The sequence below is a fragment of the Oncorhynchus gorbuscha genome, linkage group LG18, assembly GCF_021184085.1.
Source record: "Oncorhynchus gorbuscha isolate QuinsamMale2020 ecotype Even-year linkage group LG18, OgorEven_v1.0, whole genome shotgun sequence".
NCBI lineage: Eukaryota > Metazoa > Chordata > Actinopteri > Salmoniformes > Salmonidae > Oncorhynchus > Oncorhynchus gorbuscha.
Genome location: NC_060190.1, coordinates 30,177,623 through 30,198,718, shown reverse-complemented (window position 1 = coordinate 30,198,718; position 21,096 = coordinate 30,177,623). Strand labels below are relative to the sequence as shown.

Below are 21,096 nucleotides of genomic sequence, written 5' to 3'. Positions count from 1 at the left end.
CCTAACGCCAAAGCCACAGCGCCCTTAATGCCTAATCAAATCAAATGTTATTTGTCACATGCTTCGTAAACAACAGGTGTAGACTAACAGTGAAATACTTACTTACGGGTCATTTTCCAACAATGCAGAGTTAAAGATAAGGATTTTTTTTTTAAAACCTGTTATGCCCCGTGTTCTACAACTCTGCCTATCGACTGGAGTGCTGGAGTGCCCAAGGGCATGTTACCCAATACTGTGCATCCAGTCTGTGGGGCTTAAGTTGCACATTTCTTCCCCACAACAGTTCATCTGGACCAAAAGCTTTGGTACTGTCTCTTGTTTTAGGGGTTGGCTTAATGATGGAAGAAGGTTCTGTTTTTGAACAGGACTGTGGTTGCCTGGGGTTGTCATAAGCCATGAGGACAAGTGGACAAGATGAATGCTATCTAATGGAGTACCTATAGTGCTGAAGGCCATTGAGAATTAATTGGTTTGGGGGGGTTGGGTAAGAAAGATGATGACATCCATTGGTTTTTACCAGAGAGAGCCAATGATTTGATCCAGTGGGATTTGCTTTGAAAAGCGGAATGTCGTCAGAGAGATGGTTCACATACCACCACAATCATTTCATTTTCCACAGTTGAATTGGTTGCGTGACTCCTCTCTCCTTTATATTATCAATATATATATATCAATGTTGTTATGGTCTAATGGTCTAATGCTGTTATGATCTAATGGTCTAATGCTGTTATGATCTAATGTTGTTACGATCTAATGTTGTTATGATCTAATTGTCTAATGTTGTTATGGTCTAATGGTCTAATGTTGTTATGATCTAATGGTCTAATGTTGTTATGGTCTAATGTTGTTATGGTCTAATGTTGTTATGGTCTAATGTTGTTATGATCTAATGTTGTTATGATCTAATGGTCTAATGCTGTTATGGTCTAATGGTCTAATGTTGTTATGGTCTAATGTTGTTATGGTCTAATGGTCTAATGTTGTTATCGTAGAATGTATGCACACATGACTGTAAGTCGCTTTGGATAAAAGCGTCTGCTAAATGGCATATATTATTTTATTATTATATTATGAAGCATTAACTGATGTGCTATATGTTAAATGGCTAACAAGTGGGTTCACCAGAAGTTGGTGGTGGATGAAATGAACAATTGTCTGATTAATAGCTGTTTTGTATGTGTTCTGACTGGTTTCTTATTGTTATTGATACGCATTGTCGCAAATGTGTTCATTGAAAGTTCAGCAATGAATTCAAATCAAATGAAATTGTATTTGTCACATGCGCCAAATACAACGGGTGTAGTAGACCTTACCGTGAAATGCTTACTTATAAGCCCTTAATCAACGATGCAGTTCAATAAATAGAGTAAAAATAAATCAAATAAATAAACTCAAGTAAAAAATACAATATAAAGTATCACAAGAAAATTACATAACAATAACGAGGCTATATACAGGGGGTACCGGTACCGAGTCAATGTGTACAGGTTAGTCAAGATCATTTGTAGGTAGGGGTAAAGTGACAGGGGTAAAGTGACTATGCATAGATAATAAACAGTGTGTAGCAGCAGTGTAAAAACGAAGGAGGGTTGGTCAATGTAAATAGTCCGGGTGGACCTAGACTTGTTGCTCCGGTACCGCTTGCCGTGTGGTAGCAGAGAGAACAGACTATGACTTGGGTGACTGGAGTCTTTGACAATTTTATGGGCCTTCCTCTGACACTGCCTAGTATATAGGACCTGGATTGCAGGAAGCTTGGCCCCAGTGATGTACTGGGCCATACGCACTACCCTCTGTAGCTCCTTACAGTCAGATGCCGAGCAGTTGCCATACCAGGCGGTGATGCAACCGGTCAGGATGCTCTCGATGGTGCAGCTGTAGGACTTTTTGAGAGTTTGTTGGTGATGTGGACACAAAGGAACTTGAAACTCTAGACCCGCTACACTACACCTCCGTCGATGATAATCGGGGCTTGTTCGGCCCTCCTTTTCCTATAGTCCACGATCAGGTCCTTTCCTTTCTATATTTGAAGTATAGAGAATTGAATTGTGCGTATCACAGTTACGTAGCCATCAAAGGATGGAGGACGCTATTGATTAGTTGGGCAGACAGGTATGTGCCAAACATTGTATACATGATTCCTATTGAAAACAGTAAAATTCCAATATGTCACAAAGTGTCCCTAAGACACCATATTAGAGATTGTGACAGCGATTCAATAATTATACCTTGAGCTGTAAACCAAGGGACCAGGTCAGCAATAGGAGGAAACTCCACCACTACACTAATTATACCTATCCAGACCCCTTAGATCTGCAAACATCGAAGGGTCAGGGCCTAGGGAGTGGGATCAATTGTAGCTGAAGGTTGTTATGGAGTATAACATTGATTAACCTCCATGGATAGTCAAGCGAGTTTTGTTTTGTTGGCTAGTTGTTCAGTATTGCAGCCCCATAGGTGTCACGGCCAGTTGTGATACAGCCCAGGATCGAACCAGGGTCTGTAGTGACGCCTCTAGCACCGAGATGCAGTGCCTTAGAATGCGGCGCCACTCGGGAGCCCTGCTACTTGTTTATTCATATCTTATTACACTTGTGTAACACAAGCAATAAGGGTTTCATAAATGCTTGATAAATGCTGTTTCATTTCATTTTTACATTTTTGTAACCGAGGTGCATCCACTCGATAAAATTCACACTGTTTTTGAGGGAGTTCATGGGATCCATAAAAACAATTTAATAAAAAACATACACATTACATAATCAAACATGTTGCAGATGAAATGCATACCATGCTGATGGTATGATTTGCCTGGAGAGCCATTTAAAAAAATGAACCCTCTTTGCTTTGTGATCATTATCTCCCTTGTGTATCCGAATGAGGAGTTTATATAGAAATATGTTGTGTGCATCTGTGCTACCCAGACGCATTACAGTTAAGTGCTAACTTATCTGTGGAGTGGTATCCCAACCTGTGGCACACACACACACACACACACACACACACACACACACACACACACACACACACACACACACACACACACACACACACACACACACACACACACACACACACACACACACACACACACACACACACACACACACACACACACCGGGATGAATATGGTTTTGAAAATCAATTGCTTTTCTAATTCTTGTATGAGCCAACACCTCATGAAAGGACAAGATGTTATTTCTGTCTCAACAACTACACACACGACAGTCTTTCCCCGCTCACCATGCATTGTCTATTAGGATGAAATGACTGATGCTGTTTGAGTTGATCGTGATACTTCAACATTGACACCAGTAGCGGTGTGCGGGTAAAATCACTGGGGATGCCACGCCAATAAAAAAGCCATATTACAACCTATGTTGTGATATGTGCATTGTTTGCGCTATAACCCATTCGATCATATGCCACCATGATATACAATAAGGCTGAGACAACAAAAAGACAACGGTCACCCAGTGGCGGAATAAATTCAACTACACATAGGTTTTTTTTTTTTATCACAAAACCGGAGAGTAACATCTGTACGGTCAAGTCCACAAAGCAAATATTGTGCGTAAAACAAACAGTTACAGTATATGACCTGCAGCATAGTCAAGCGAGTTAATGTTTTCAACAGTTTACTAAACAACTACTGATTTAGAACCACGTCGTTGCCGCAAGTCAGGACAAAGACAACAGGAGCACTGCCTTCGCTATTCCAGCACCATTTCAACTTAAACTATTAAGGCACAAGGCGATACCCAAATGCAGACACGGGAGGCAGTAGGTTGGAGTCTGACAATGTTTGTATTCAAAAGGGGAAGCAAGAGAATGGTCGTGGACAGGCAAAAAGGTCAAAACCAGATCAGAGTCCAGGAGGTACAGAGTGGCAGACAGGCTCGTGGTCAAGGCAGGCAGACTGGTCAGGCAGGCGGTTACAAAGTCCAGAAACAGGCAAGGGTCAAAACCAGGAGGACTAGAAAAAGGAGAATGCAAAAAGCAGAACGGGAAAAACGCTGGTTGACATACAAGACGAATTGGCACAGAAACACAGGAAACACAGGGACAAATACACCAGGGAATATAAGCGACACCTGGAGGGGGTGAAGACCATCACATGGACAGGTGAAACAGATCAGGCTGTATATGCTTAGTTTAATACCCTTAAAACAAACTTAAAGATACCAAAAACAATTCAGTCCAATCAATGTTGCTAAATTTCATGTGGCTGTCCATGGTGCTGATTTGTGTGTGTGTGTGTGTGTGTGTGTGTGTGTGTGTGTGTGTGTGTGTGTGTGTGTGTGTGTGTGTGTGTGTGTGTGTGTGTGTGTGTGTGTGTGTGTGTGTGTGTGTGTGTGTGTGTGTGTGTGTGTGTGTGTGTGTGTGTGCTCAAGTAAAATTTAAAAAAGTTCACTCACCTTACTTCTAGACTAGTTGAACGCCAATGCCATCCTCCTCCCTTTCATTCATGTTGGCAAAACGGTCTATGGCTCTGTCATACAGTACACTTTTAGTTTTTGTTTTCATAGGCTACCTAGCTGAAATGCTTGCTAGCCTAACTTCCTCACACCGGCTAAAATGAACCAGCAAAGTTAGCTAGCTAGTTAACGTGAGCCTACTAGGCTACATCTTGGCTTCATATTGAACTTCAATCGTCTCAGACGAGTGGCACATCACATACATTTATGGTTAGATCAGAATCACCGTCATAATACTTGGCCTGTACAGAGGTCAAAACCACAAGTCTAAATCCCAATTACCGTCCATGGTTTAGGAAAGGGACGATTTAACAAGCAAGCTACGGCAAGACATCAACACAAGCAGACCAGAAACAGACCTGTTTTTCTGAAAATTACGTTTTGCTTAGGAAGTGATTTGATTGGTCTGAAGCCAAATCCAAACTGACCTCCCTTGGAGGGCATTTTGCTGCACCTGGACAACCTACAGTGGAGCTCAGCTCAATTCTGATTGCCTAATTATTTTATAATTATTGTATTAATGGAGGGGGAATGCTTGCTAGCATCAATCAATCAAATGCTGTGGCAGCAACATGTTATTCTGTTTTGGTCCAGACAGCATCAGATACATGGGCTTCACATACAGAGACAAAGGGGCGCTGTTCCAATCGTGCGGATGATTTCTCTGGTGAGATTCAGCCACTTGCGAATTGATGGAAAATTATGAAAACACAGAGAGATGAACCTGAATATTTAAATGTTTTTATAATTTATATTATTTTATGAGTGCAGTTTTTGGTCGAAGCCTGGCTTCGCTTGGCATCCCTGATTACACGCCACTGATTGACCCATGAATATGGAGTGTATGGTTTAGAGTCCCCCTGGGTGGGTAGAAAGCTCTCTGTATTACCCTTAAAACAGGATCAAAGAGAGAGGATTAAGATAATATCTATGGAGACCCTCAGTTGGCCGTGTGTGTGTGTTCATGCTTCCATGAGTGTGTGTTCATGCTTCCATGTGTGTGTGTTCATGCTTCAATGTGTGTGTGTTCATGCTTCCATGTGTGTGTGTTCATGCTTCCATGTGTGTGTGTGTTCATGCTTCAATGTGTGTGTGTTCATGCTTCCATGTGTGTGTGTTCATGCTTCCATGTGTGTGTGTTCATGCTTCCAGGTGTGCATGTTCATGCTTCCATGTGTGTGTGTTCATGCTTTCAGGTGTGCGTGTTCATGCTTCCATGTGTGTGTGTTCATGCTTCCAGGTGTGCGTGTTCATGCTTCCATGTGTGTGTGTTCATGCTTCCACGTGTGTGTGTTCATGCTTCCACGTGTGTGGGCCAGCACGAGCGTGTGCCTTCATTTGCTGTGACTGCGCTTGAACGCAGATCATATTGATTGTGCTTGTTCAAAAAGCCCTAATTTGTGATGGAAACGCAATGTGTTATTTGCATTTGACATTAAAGCGACCAGCGCCTGCGAGCAAAGGTTTATTACAAAGGCGACATGAAGAAACCTTGATGCATTTTGCGTCTGGGTTGGACAGGAACACCAAAGTGGAGCGGCAGAGAGCTGAGGAAGGTTAGCGCTCGCTCTTCAAACACTGCCGAGTCGTCCCTCTCCAATCACCTTCCCATATGACAACTGTGAAGAGAGGGAGAGCGAGGGAGACAGGGAGGCAAAGAAAGAGGAAGAGAGAGGAAGGGATATGCAATAATACCCTTTGAATGCGTGATCAATTTGGCAGGCAGAATTACACTGATTATGTTGAGGTGACGTTGGTTGTGCAGAAAGAAAGAGAGCGCGTGTGTGTGCTTGTCTGTGTGTGTGTGAGTGAGTGAGTGAGTGAGTGAGTGAGTGAGTGAGTGAGTGAGTGAGTGAGTGAGTGAGTGAATGAGTGAGTGGGAGGGAGGGAGCGAGGGAGAGATAGTGACTGTGCTGCTTCTAGGCGTTCCATCATCCACTAAACTATTGCAGCCTCCCTCTCTCTTTCCCTCCTCCTCCTGGAGAGAGAGAGCAATAGAGTCACACTTACAAGCCAGTGAGGAGACGACAAGAGGAGGATCTGCAAAAGGGGGAGAGAGAGAAAACAAGGACTCGTTCTTGTTCGCCCAACTCTCTGCTCTCCTCTGCTGAGCATCACATAGGGGAGGCAGGACCAGAGGAGAGCATCTCTGGCTTATTTTTCTACTTTGTTTGTTCCACATTGTTTTGGGAGGAGAAGACAGGCTGATAGCGTTGTAGTATCTCTCCAGTAGAGCTGTTAAAGAGGAGCAAGGATGCTTAACAACCTGACCGACACAGAGGAAGGGGACGGGGGACCCAACAGCCAGGGTGAGTGATTGAATCTGTCTCAAACACACACACAAGCACATGCACACACACGTACACACAAACTCAAAAACACACACATGGGCTAATCAAACACACACACACACAGTACACACATACATAAGCACATGCTCACGTACGCATACACATTTGTGCGGTGCATACAGACACATCCAGAAGGTAGCAAACAAAAATACATTTGAGTGTGAGTGTGTCGCTGCGTCATGCATTTGTCTGCCTACTTGCCTGCCTGCTTGGGGTGATGCTTTTCCTCTTACTGCAAGGCTGCTGTGACAGGAATAGTAATGTGTTTCTCCCCATATACAACGGATGGGTGATTACAGCACACAGACATACACACACAGAGAGATACACACACTGCTCTGGTGCAGTGGTCCCCAAACCTCCCAACCACCTTGTCCACCACCACGGCACCTTAAACACTCAAACTACATATGACGCCCAGTGCCCGGGCAAGCGTGGGCACACGCACACCGCCGCTCGCTAACACAGATGCCAACTTGTCGCTCACTGCCAATCTGTCTGCCCTAGCTGTCAAAACGAGTCCCGTCTCCAATCCTCCTCCTGTCCCTCACATCGGTCACATCCCACAGCATACAGTAGGTGTATTACCTGTTGTGTCCTTGTGTAGGATTACTTGTTTTATTAATCGTCTGTTTTCACATGCTTGGATTGAGCAGGGTTGGGTTTTTAGCTTTGCCCTTTGCTCTCGCATGTACTTTTTTTTGTTTTCTGTGAACAAATCTCCCTTATTTCTGCCTGGGCTCCAACAGATGCGCTGGAGTGCCAGGTTTCATATGAGGAAACAGTCACAGTGCCGCTGCCGCTCGGAGCTCGCACACCTGCGAGGGCTTCATGATAAAAAAATTGACTGTGGCAGTTCGAAAACATGAATATTTAACTTAATGCGGGCATCTTTTTGGGAGAATTATGACAGGGCATGTGGGGATGGAGAGGGGAGTGTGACCCGCTGAAACGTGATCGGCACTTCGCTCCTCGTCAAGGGCAGGTTGTTGAGTGCAAGATAAACCCGCATAACAACAGACCCGCTGCGTCAGGCTAATCTGACTGCTCGAGCACTGTTGCGTGTGTGTGTGTGAGACCGTGTGTGTATGTGTATGTATGTGCGTGTGTATTAATCTAGCTGTTTAACTACAGTGTGTGGGTGTCTGTGTGCGTATGTATGAGCAAGTGTGTGTGTGTGTGTGTGTGTGTGTGTGTGTGTGTGTGTGTGTGTGTGTGTGTGTGTGTGTGTGTGTGTGTGTGTGTGTGTGTGTGTGTGTGTGTGTGTGTGTGTGTGTGTGTGTGTGTGTGTGTGTGTGTGTGTGTGTGTGTGTGTGTGTGTGTGTGTGTGTGTGTGTGTGTGTGTGTGAGCAAGTGTGTGTGTGCAGAAAAACATATGTGGTCATTGACTTTGTTACGTATGTGCCCATATATGGAATTCAGATTGTCTCAGCGGGCAAGCCGTTTCCTTTTATCCACGGAATGTGCACTTGGCTCTGAGGAGATACATAGGGGATATCTCCTGCTCTGTGATATACACTGAGTCTCCCCCCATTTTGACCTCAGAACAGCCTCAATTTGTCGGGGCATGGTCTCTATAAGGTGTTCGAAAGCGTTCCACAGGGATGCTGGCCCATGTTGACTCCGATGCTTCCCACAGTTGTGTCAAGTTGACTGGATGTCCTTTGGGTGGTGGACTATACACACGGGAAACTGCTGTGAAAACCCCAGCAGCGTTGCAGTTCATGACACAAACCGGTGCGCCTGGCACCTACTACCATACCCCGTTCAAAGGCACTTTCATCTTTTGTCCCTCTGAATGGCACACATACATACACAATCCCTGTCTCAATTCTGTCAAGGCTTAAAAATCCTTCATTAGCGTGTCACTTCACCTTCATCTACACTGACTGAAGTGGATTTAACAAGTGCCATCAATAAGGGATCATAGCTTTCACCTGGTCAGTCTATGTCATGGAAAGAGCAGATGTTCCTAATGTTTTGTACACTCAGTGTATGCACCCCCCACTGCAGCAGATAGAAAAGGTCCACTGATCTCAGAATAGGAGCACACATTTCCATTTAGCCAGAGGCTTCAATATGCATCCTGTGCATACAGGAGTCAGTGTGCGGCAAACCTGAATAACTCTGTGTAGTCAACACTATTACTTTGGAAGGCAGAGCGAGAGAGGTTGTTTCAGCAGGAAACGTCACCGTGGTGCGGTCTGTGGTGCTGAAATCAGCCTCTTGTTGTATCTGGGTGCATTTGCTGCCGCTGTCCAAGGTGCTGATTTATATCCTTCATTACACGGCTGGGTTTCAGGCAGCACTAGGCTATAGTACCAGGAGATGTATTTTCTGCATCTTGTAATCACTCAAGATGAAAGGCATTGGTCGGGAGAGAATAAATATATTTAATGCAATTTCTGCGTCGTTCATTTGCATATTTATGAGCTGTAATTTTGCTTCTGCCGCTATATTGTTCATTATTTGCAGTATAAAAAAAATAATCAAGAATAGAATAAACAAGGGAGCCCCGCAAGTGTGTTTGCTCAGTTTTTTTCTGCATCAAGAGACTTTGCCTGTAAAGCCTTGTTTTTTTAAGGGCTAGGAATCTGTTTTTGTCTGTGGGAAAGGGGAGAACGGGAGGGGTGGAGGATGTTGCTGCATCAAATGTAGCTGTCCACTCTCATCAAGTGAAGTGTGTAAGGTGCTGTGAACATGCCTGCTCTTGTTTCTGTTGTTTTTAGAGGACATCAATGAGGAAAAAGTTTTCCATTCCCGTGATGCCTTTGTAAGGAGAAATGCTCACCCTTCAAGAAAGTACATTTTCACATCTATTTTCAGCCTGGCCATGAACTAGGGACATACATTAGCTATCTGGCTAACAGCTAACACATTTAGGTCTGAGCTAATTCAGAAACATTGATTACTGTGCATCATTAAATAAAACATTTGAGTATATGAACACATTTTGACAGTATAATCTTATTGATGAACTCCATCATACTCTAAATGGACACTATTCTACAGCTGCACCATCGAGAGCATCCTGACGTCTTGCATCACTGACTGGTATGGCAACTGCTTGGCCTCCCACCGCAAGGCACTACAGAGGGTAGTGCATATGGCCCAGTACATCACCGGGGCCAAGCTTCCTGCCATCCAGGACCTCTATACCAGGCGGTATCAGAGGAAGGCCCTGGAGTCAAAGACTCCAGCCACCCTAGTCATAGACTGTTCTCTCTGCTACCACACGGCAAGCAGTACCAGAGCTCCAAGTCTCGGTCCAAGAGGCTTCTAAACAGTTTCTACCCCGAAACCATAGGACTCCTGAACATCTAATCAAATGGCTACCCAGAGTATTTGCATTGCCCCCCCCCCCCCAACACACACACACTTGTATGCTGCTGCTACACTCTGTTATTATATATGCATAGTCACTTTAATAACACTACCTACATGTACATATTATCTCAACTAACCGGTGCCCCCGCAAATTGACTCTGTTGTTTTAGCCTCTCTATTGTTGTTTTATTGCTGCTCTTTAATTATTTGTTACTTTTATTTCATACTTTTTGGGGGTATTTTTCTTAAAACTGAATTGTTGGTTAATGGCTTGTTAGTAAGCATTTCACTGTATTTCACCTGTAAGGTGCTGTTGCATTCGGCGCATGTGATTTTTTTTTCTTTTTTTTTCTTCCCCTAGTTTGAACATTGATTGTGTATTCCGCAGGGGAGACTGGATATGCAAATGAGGCCCTGACATAGGGTTCTTGTTAGCATGCTAATGAGTCCAGTGCATATAGGATGTGTCCAAAATGGTTCCCTATTCCCTATATAGTGCACTACTTTGTTGAGCTTTGGTCAAAAGTAGTGCACTATGAAGGGAATAGGGCACCATTTGGGATGCATATTTACTGTACAATCAGAAGATGTTTACTTCACTTGCCTGTTTTGAATGTATCCATTTATTGATGTTTGTCTTTTTTTTATTTGTGCAATAATTTCTCCCTCTACCTCAAAATAAAAGTCCAACCAGCCAAATACTCCAAATGTACTACTTGTATTTTCCAAAATGTTGTGTGTTTTAGACTATCTATTGTATTGCAATATGGTGTGTGTCTGCTTTGTGCACTGAAGGTACTTTTCTAAATTATTGCCCCACCCACAGCCCTAAGGGCGAACACATTTTGTCCAGGTGATTTGGAGTGATGTCACAAAATGGAGATGAGGTTTGTATGTTTGGTTCCAAGGGTGAAGACATACAGGTATTGCGCTAATAAGTAGGTGATTTTTCACTAATACGTAGGTGTTTTTGCACATAGTAGTGGAAAGTAGGGAAGAAAAACAGATTAACAACTCTCTCTCATCACTCTGGCTTCATCACAGGGTGCCATTTGGGACGCAGCCTCTGACGATCCCCATCCATTCAGACTCTTAGCCTACTGCTGCAAACAGGCCCTTTAATGATCTTTTAGTTATGGCTGACTGCGTAATACTGCCAAAAGTCCCCCGAGCATTCTCCAATGGAGGGAGTTTTTTTGTAGAAGGAATGTCATTATTCTCTGTCTGTTGACTAGTGGGACACCTGCAACAGAAATGCGCAGTTAGACATAGAGATTGCTAGCCGCGACAGAATCGCAGACGTTGTCGTGGCAAGGAGGCAGATGTACTACTGAACCTGTGTCTGGGTACTCAGACACACACACACACACACATACACATGCTCATGTTCTTTACTTAGGGCCAGCTCTAGCCTTTGGGGGGCCCCACCAAGCGGGCCAAAGCTTTAAGTGGCCCCCCGGTAGGTAGTCTAGTGGTTAAGATTGGTTGGCCAGTAATCAAAATGTCGCTGGTTAGAATCTCCAAGCTGGCAAGGTGGAAAAATGTGCCATTCTGCCCTTGAGCAAGGCAGTCAACCCCTAACAACAAAGATTCCCAGGCGCCAGTTGGGCAAAATGTGGAAGACATATTTGTTGAATGCATTCAGTTGTGCAACTGACGAGGTGTTCCCTTTCCATCTATACGGTGGAGAGAAGATTTTTCATTTTAAAGTCATTTCTTGCAATTCTACACATTTTGCCATGGGGCCCAGAGAAAATGTTACGGTTTTAAAGGAGGTTTTCTGCAATTCTACCCATTTTGCCATGAGGTGGAAATACAGCTTCTGCACATTTCGCCACGACGTATGATATCTGAGTGAGAGTGACTAACAAAGTAAATGGGTGCCCCCCGGAGGTCAGGGCCCCTGTGCACATGCCCTGCGTGCCTGGTTGGTTTTCGGCCATGATTACTACATGTTTAGATAGCTGGCTAGACTAACTCACTAATCTAAAAATTGTTATCTGACATGGCTAATTGAGTGACTATAAGTGACTGACAAAATAAGAGATGAATTGCTGATGCACAACCAAATTTCAAAGTTGCATCTTGTGTATTCTTCTATTCTAACTATCACCAGTAAGTTGAGACCCCCTAAAAAATGAAAAAAAACACTGACTATTATACACAAACAAATGCATGTTCACACAGACAAATGTGTATACAGTGCAACACACACAGTGACTGATTCAGCGGATGCGACTAGGTGCATCGCGGGTCAGCACTTCGACGGTGATGTCACCTCTGTCTCTGTTATCATTAGTACCACATGGGAAAGCCCCAACGATGCACATAATTACCCGAGAATCATTACTAATTTATCAAAGTCTCAATTTCAGAAAAACAATACAATGGCTCATAAATCATACAAGAGCACATGGAGCATAATTACATGTTACGTAATTAATCTGAACAAAGGTAATAATGAAATATGGAAACAATCACAGATTTATAAAGATGGGGCAGATGAAGGCTAATTTTGGCTAATTATGCTAACCCACACCAGTTGAAATCCAGATAGAAAGGGGTGTTATTCACAGATCGGTTTCCCAATTAAAACTCTAAATGCAGGAGTGTGTAATTAGTGACGATGGGGCGGCTCACTGAAAAGACTGTTGACTCATGCAGCACTAATTAACATATCCAACGTAACCAGTCTATCGCACACACGGACACACAAACACACACACGTGCACACACACATACAGTACCAATCAAAAGTTTGGACACACCTACTCATTCAAGGGTTTTTCTTTATTTTTACTATTTTCTACATTGTAGAATAATACTGAAGACATCATAACTACTAAATAACACCAAAAAAGTGTTAAATATTTGATTCTTAAAAGTAACCACCCTTTGCCTTGATGACAGCTTTGCACACTCTTGGCATTCTCTCAACCAGTTTCAGCTTGAATGCTTTTCCAACAGTCTTAAAGGAGTTCCCACATATGCTGAGCACTTGTTGGCTACTTTTCCTTCACTCTGCAGCCCAACTCATCTCAAACCATCATCTCAATTGGGTTGAGGCCGGTTGATTGTGGAGGCCAGTCATCTGATGCAGCACTCCATTACTATCCTTCTTGGTCAAATAGCCCTTACACAGCCTGGAGGTGTGTTGGATCATTGTCTTGTTGAAAAACAAATGATAGTCCCACTTAGCGCAAACCAGATGGGATTGCGTATCGCTGCAGAAGGCCGTGGTACCCATTTGGGTTAAGTGTGCCTTGAAATCTAAAGGAATCACGAACAGTATCACCAGCAAAGCACCCCCACACCATCGCTCCTCCTCCATGCTTCACGGTGGGAACAACACATATGCAGAGACCATCTATTCATCTACTCTGTGTCTCACAAGGACACAGCAGTTGAAACCAAAAATCTAAAAGTTGGACTCATCAGACCATGTCCTCATGAGAGCCAGTGTCATCATAGTGCTTGATGGTTTTTGCGACTGCGCTTGAAGAAACTTTCAAAGATCTTGACATGTTCCTGATTGACTGACCTTCATATATTAAAGTAATGATGGACTGCCATTTCTTTTTGCTTATTTGAGCTGTTCTTGCCATTATCTGGACTTCATTGTCATGCTTTTCATGCTGAAAAAAAAACAGCCATGTTTCATCTTCAATGCCCTTGCTGATGGAAGGAGGTTTTCACTCAAAATCTCACGATACATGGCCCCATTCATTCTTTCCTTTACACGGATCAGTCGCCCTGGTCCATTTGCAGAAAAACAGACCCAAAGCATGATGTTTCCACCCCCATGCTTCACAGTATGGTGTTCTTTGGATGCAACTCAGCATTCTTTATCTTCCAAACACGACGAGTTGAGTTTGTACCAAAAAGGTCTATTTTGGTTTCATCTGACCATATGACATTCTCGCAATCTTCTTCTGGATCATCCAAATGCTCTCTAGCAAACTTCAGACGGGCCTGGACGTGTACTGGCTTAAGCAGGGGGACACGTCTGGCACTGCAGGATTTGAGTCCCTGGCGGCGTAGTTTGTTACTGATGGTAGGCTTTGTTACTTTGGTCCCAGGTCTCTGCAGGTCATTCACTAGGTCCCCCTGTGTGGTTCTGGGATTTTTGCTCACCGTTCTTGTGATCATTTTGACCCCACGGAGTGAGATCTTGCGTGGAGCCCCAGATCGAGGGAGATTATCAGTGGTCTTGTATGTCTTCCATTTCCTAATAATTGCTCCCACAGTTGATTTCTTCAAACCAAGCTGCTTACCTATTGCAGATTCAGTCTTCCCAGCCTGGTGTGTGTCTACAATTTTGTTTCTGATGTCCTTTGACAGCTCTTTGGTCTTGGCCATAGTGGAGTTTGGAGTGTGACTGTTTGAGGTTGTGGACAGATGTTTTTTATACTGATAACAAGTTCAAACAGGTGCCATTAATACAGGTAATGAGTGGAGGACAGCGGAGCCTCTTAAAGAAGAAGTTACAGGTCTGTGAGAGCCATACATCTTGCTTGTTTGTAGGTGACCAAATACTTATTTTCCACCATAATTTGCAAATAAATTCATTAAAAATCCTACAATGTGATTTTCTGGATTTTTTTTCTCATTTTGTCTGTCATAGTTGAAGTGTACCTATGATGAAAATTACAGGCCTCATCTTTTTAAGTGGGAGAACTTGCACAATTGGTGGCTGACTAAATACTTTTTTTGCCCCACTGTATATAAGGAAGGTAATCAGGGAAATGATGGAGTCCAGGTGACTCTGATGACACACAGGTGCGTGTAACAATGATGACAGGTGTGCACCATAATGAGCAGCCTGGTGACCTGGAGGCCGGAGAGGGCGCACACGTGACAGTACCCCCTCCCAGACGCGCGACGCTGACCAAAATGACGATACCGGGGATCAGGAGCGGATCGGTCACCTCTGCTGAGGCACGGGAAACCTGTCAGTCCGGCTGATACACGCGATTATGGTGACCTAGAGCGCCGGAGAGAGCATACGTGACAGTACCTCCTTCGTGACAGTACCCCCTTCTTTCGGCTCCAGCCGCAGGATGCAAACAAAATGGACGATCCCGGGGATCAGGAGCAGACTGGTCACCCCTGTTAATGAGCGTGAACTTGTCGCCGTCTGGGGCACGGGAACCTGACAGACCGGCTGAGACATGAGAGCCTGACGAGCTGGTGGAAGCTGGAGCCGCGCGTCGGGGGTATCTCCCTCTCCGGGTGCTGGGTCATCAGGCTGCTGATTATCCATCACACCTGTCACCATCGTCTCGCACACCTGTACCTCATGACACTCACCTGGACTCTTCCCTATATCTTTCCTATATTTGTCACTCCCATTGGTTCTTGCCTCAGGTGTTATTGACTCTGTTTTCATGTCGGTGCATTGTTGTTGTTTTTTCGTTGTTTCTTTTATGTATTAAAACACTCACTCCCTGAACTTGCTTCCCGACTCTCAGCGCACTTGTTACAATAATAAGAACAACGCATTAGAGTCCATAAGTTTTTATGTAGACAGTTACAGCCATTTTTATCAAATAAAGTCATCCATTTCATCGCAAAAATTTTATGGAAAATATATGTATTTCTACATAATTAGATATCAACATAAGTTTGAATAAACATACTCCACAAGGCAGAGTTCCGTTGACAATTAATTTTGTCAGCTGTCCACAACGTCACGTAGAGCAAACGCTAGAACCACAATGGGCATTTGTTCAGTGCCAGACAAATCTTCCACTGTTATTCATGTGAGCCTGAGAGCCTATTTCCACCATTTCAGTCCCACTCCCAAACACAAACTCGGAGAAATAACACAGAAATCCACACTCCATTACCAACGGACCACCCTGCCTCGTGCCTCGTCCTCCTAAAGCTGTTTTCTCTTTCTCCAGCTAGGAAAACAGCAAAGTGGGTAATGTGCATTACCATGGTTACAGTCCATGCTGTGGGAAGTGTTCCATAGGATCTAAATACCCAGCCTTTCATGAGTGGGCTAACCTTGAGAAATACCACTACTCCGTCCCATACAGTCTCCCATCATGCATTGACTTTGATAAGCAAATCAATTCATGGAAAAAAGTCGCCCATTAATACACGATTTGACATTTTCCCCAGTGGATTTATCTAATTTGCATTTCACATGGTAGTCACGTTTTTCTGTTCTCAAACTCACAAGCTTCTTTGTCAATGCTCTGCTCTCACTCTCTCTCTCTCTCTCTCTAGAAAAGAAAGGAGGCTTTTTTGACAGAGGTTTTTGTTCCTTGCTGCATTTAATTGCTTGGGTAACTCACCGAATGTGTGTTTCTCCTTTCATACGCAGTCAATTAACTGGATTGGGTGTGCTGGATATCTGTGTGTATGGGAGTGTGCTTATGTACGTGTAGCCAGGAGATTTTTATAACAAGACCAACATGAATATGAGTCATTGACATGCCTCCTATCCGGAGACGCTGTATTGAAGTAAGCGATATGGGAACTTAGTATTCGTCTGCTTGGGATGCTGGGGGATCAGGAAGCAGCGGTTACAGCCGCAGGAAACCGAGAACATGACACAGCCTGTGTGGGAGGATCCCTCTGTTGTGTACTGCGGGATTCTGGGATTGCCGCATCTCTAAACATATAAGAAAGAGCATTAATTGCTGGGGATGAGTGGGCAGAGGAATGAAAGGCGGATCGGCGGTGGATGTTTGAATTCCCCAAAATAGAGCCTTGGAGGGGAATCAAAAGCACGGGGTTGTAATTGGGTTTGGGAGGGAGGGCTGTGAGCAGGGATCAGTCCCGCTAGCCTGCATCACTGCCAAGCCTCTCTCTCTCACACACACACACATACTGGATGTAGCTGGGCTGTGGCTAATGAGACTGAATGGGGCTATAGCTAACTCCATAGCATCTGTACTACTGTGTGAGGAAAGGGAGAAATGGTGGATGGATGGAGGTGTGAATACATGGAAGATGAACAGATTCATTCATAAATAGATGAGAGGATACCGACAGTTATGCAAATAGGTTGAGAAGGTTTTAGACATACAGTGCCTTCAGAAAGTCTTCATACCCGTTGACTTGTTCCCATTTTGTTGTGTTACAGCCTGAATTCAAAGAATGGATTTAAAAAAATGTCTCACCCATCTACACACAATGGCCCATAATGACAAAGTGAAAATATGTTTTTAGAAATGTTTGCAAATGTATTGATAATGAAGTACAGAAATACTGTCAATACTGTCATTCACATAAGTATTCACACCCCGGAGTCAATACATGTTAGAATCATCTTGCGCAGCGATTATAGCTTTGAGTCTTTCTGGGTCTCTAAGAGCTTTACACACCTGGATTGTATAATATTTGCAAATTATTATAATAAAAATTCTTGAAATTGTTTGTTGATCATTGCTAGACAGCCATTTTCAAGTCTTGCCATAGATTTTCAAGCCGATTTACGTCAAAACTGTAACTAGGCCACTCAGGAAAATTCAATGTTGTCATGGAAAATGACTCCAGTGTATATTTGGCCTTGGTTTTTAGGTTATTATCCTGCTGAAAGATACCCATAACATGATGCAGCCAACACCGTGCTTGAAAATATGAATCACGGTACTCAGTGATGGGTTTTGTTGGGTTTGCTCTAAACTTAACACTTCGTATTCAGGACATAAAGTTAATTTCTTTGCTAGATTTTTTGCAGTTTTCCCTTATTGCAAACAGGATGCATGTTTTGGAATATTTTGTATTCTGTACAGGCTTCCTTCTTTTCAGTCTGTCATTTAGGTTAGTATTGTGGAGTAACTACAATGTTGTTGATCCATCCTCAGTTTTCTCCTATCACAGCCATTAAACTCTAACTGTTTTAATGTCAACACTGGCCTCATGGTGAAATCCCTGAGTGGTTTCCTTCCTCTCTGGCAACTGAGTTAGGAAGGATGCCTGTATCTTTGCATTGACTGGGTGTATTGACACATCATTCAAAGTGTAATTACTAACTTCACCATGCTCAAATGGATAGTCAATTTCTTTCTTTTTGTACCCATCTACCAATAGGTGCCCTCTTTGCGAGGCATTGGAAAACCTCTTTGTGGTTGACTGCTCGACTGAGGGACCTTACAGTAATTGAATATATGAAGTACAGAGATGAGGTACCCATTCACAAATCATGTTCAACGCTATTACTGCACACAGAGTCCATGCAACTTATTATGTAAAATGTAAATCAAATTTTTACTCCTGAACATATTTAGGCTTACCATAGCAAAGGGGTTGAATACTTACTTATTGACTCAAGACATTTCAGCTTTCCATTAATTCATACAACAATTCTGAAAACATGTTTATGTTTTCAGAATTGTTGTATGAATTAATAAAAACTGAAAAGCTGAAATGTCTACAGTATGTACTGTAGGCCAGTGACACAGGATCTCAATTTAATCTGTTTTAAATGCAGGCTGTAACACATCAATGTGGAAAAAGTTAACGTATGTGAATACTTTCTGAAAGCATTGTAGATTAATGTGCACAAACTATACTAATGGAAACTTTGTCATCCCATAAAGCGCTTATTAGAGTCCGCATCCGAACAGCCGCGTTCTAGAATATTGGACCGTTGGCTTTCTTACTTTTCTAATTCTAATCTCAGCTCAAACATTAATTTGAATGGGAGCCATGTATACAGAAACGTGTTGGTTGTGATTGTTGTTGTTTTCCAGAAATCCTGGTTGTTAGATTCCCGGATCAGGGAACTAGCAGGAAATCCAGGGAACTAATACTTCTGGGAAACCAGGTCATTTTTGAAAAAGTTACCGGACTTTTGCAACCCTAAGCAATATTTACCAGTAGAGGTATATCATACCTTTTTTGATATACTCAAATATCCATAATTAACATGGTTCAACTACTCCTATAAACATTTGAGACTTTCAGGTACTCAACCAGGTCTGATTTCATTACTACTGAAACAGGACCAGGTGGTTAAATATAAAGATCCTGTTGATTTATTTATTTATTTAAACTGGAGGCCTCTTACACTTCAATGTTGTGATGCAAAAATCCTGGTGAAATTGCATAGCACATAGAATATAAAAGGCTTTATCAGATATTGTTCATCCTGATCAGACAGGTGTTTTAAATGGACAATATATTGGAGATAATATACGACAATTACTTGAAACAATTGAAAATGTGTTTGATAAAGTATGACTAGAATTGATATATAAATGCCTGGACTACTTTCATTTCGGTGAATCTTTTATGCAAATGGGTTAAAGCTATGTACAGAAACCCCAGGGGTAAATAAATATAAATAAACTTTACAACCAATTTCAATAGAACGTTTGAAAAAATAGATACCGCTCCATGGTTGCAGAATGTTAAGTACTTGTCTATTAATGGAAAAATCACATTGATTAACTCTTTGGTCCTCTCGCATTTTACTTACTTACGGCACTCCAGACTCCAGACGACTTGTTTTTTAAATCATATGAACAAAAAATATTTCACTTTATTTGGACCGCTAAGCCAGACAAAATGAAACGGACCTAATTATATAATGAACATAAGTTTGTGGGGCAAAAATGATTAAATAATTAAACCGCTCACTAAAATATAAGTTATACTTAAACCTGAAACTGGTTTTCCAGTATGTTATGAAGGTTCAATCCTTGTACAAAAATTGTCTTTTTGCCTTTATACAGATTACAATTTATAATTTCCGACTAATTGAAAATGAAACTTTGCTTAACGTATCGCCCTTTCTTAAACAAGCCATACAAAGCTGGTTACAATTTACATTTTATCCTCCAGATAAGATAGAACAAATATTACAACAATACAGTATTAAAATGAACCTTACAAATAGCAGTGTTGGGCGATTTGGAAAGCTAAAGTCAATTAGTCAGTTATATAATAATACTCATAGGAAAGAGTTATTTATTAGCTCACAATCTGTGGATACTATGCAATTAGAAAGGTAAAAAATATTTTAAACATCACAGCACAATTGAAAACTATATGGCACATGGAAATTGCAAGAGTGGTTACTCTAAAGGTCTTGTTTGTTGATGTAGGCGCGGCACAGTATGCACTGTACCTGCTTTGCTTACCAACAACAAGCAATCACAAGAGGCTGAGTCGCTATCTCTCAGTCTGTGTTCCATAGGGCGCTGGTCAAAAGTAGTGCACTTTAAGGGCAAAGGACGAGACCCAGATGCAGACACGGGAGGCAGATGGTTTGAGTCTCTGATATTAATTATAATCCAAGGAGCGGGCAAGAGAATGGTCGTGGACAAACAAAATATGATTAACAAGGTCAGTGTCCAGAAGTTACAGAGTGGCAGGTAGGCTCAAGGGCAGGCAGTGTGGTCAGCCAGGAAGGCGGGTTCAGAGTCAAGGAAGGCAAGGGAAAAGTATGCACACAGAAAACCACACTTGTTGACTTGACTTGACAAGACAAACTGGCAACAGACAAACAGGGAACACCGGAATAAATACCCAGGGACTAATGGGGAAAACGGGTGACACCTGGAAGTGGGTGGAGATAATCACAAAGACAGGTGAAACATTTCAGGGCGTGACAGTGCTCAATGTGGGGGATAGGGTGCCATTTGGGATGCACCCTCAAGCATTCAAACCTTTTCCATCCATCAAGACACTTATAGAGTGTTTATTATGGGGTAGGTAAGGGTTTCCTGTATTTAAAGGAAATAGCACTTTGGAAAATAAGCACAGCAAATATGTCACTTTGTAAGCATCTCAATGTGTGAGGAGTGGGTGACTTCATAACCAATTCATCTGCATGTACACCTCAGTACTTTGTGCTGCTTCCTGGAAAAGACTCTTGCACTTTCTGTCATAAAAAGGGTAATATATGGTTATGAAACTGACCGTTTTCTCACACATCTTTCATCTTTCAAATATGGACTGTGTTGTTACCTTTTTTT

General features: G+C 42.7%; 1 protein-coding gene across 3 annotated transcripts in view; it reads left to right on the top strand.

Moving 5' to 3' along the window:
- Positions 1 to 21,096, top strand: part of LOC124003767 (solute carrier family 12 member 5-like) — a 328,893-nt gene that overhangs the window by 129,355 nt on the left and 178,442 nt on the right. The window contains exon 1 of one of the 3 annotated variants that reach the window (XM_046312328.1): positions 6,180 to 6,787. The exons of the other annotated variants lie outside the window; for them this stretch is intronic. Coding sequence (XP_046168284.1) covers positions 6,733 to 6,787 — 55 coding nt within the window. The 5' untranslated portion in view covers positions 6,180 to 6,732. Of the gene's footprint in view, positions 1 to 6,179; positions 6,788 to 21,096 lie in introns of those variants that run through there. 3 annotated transcript variants of the gene reach the window in all.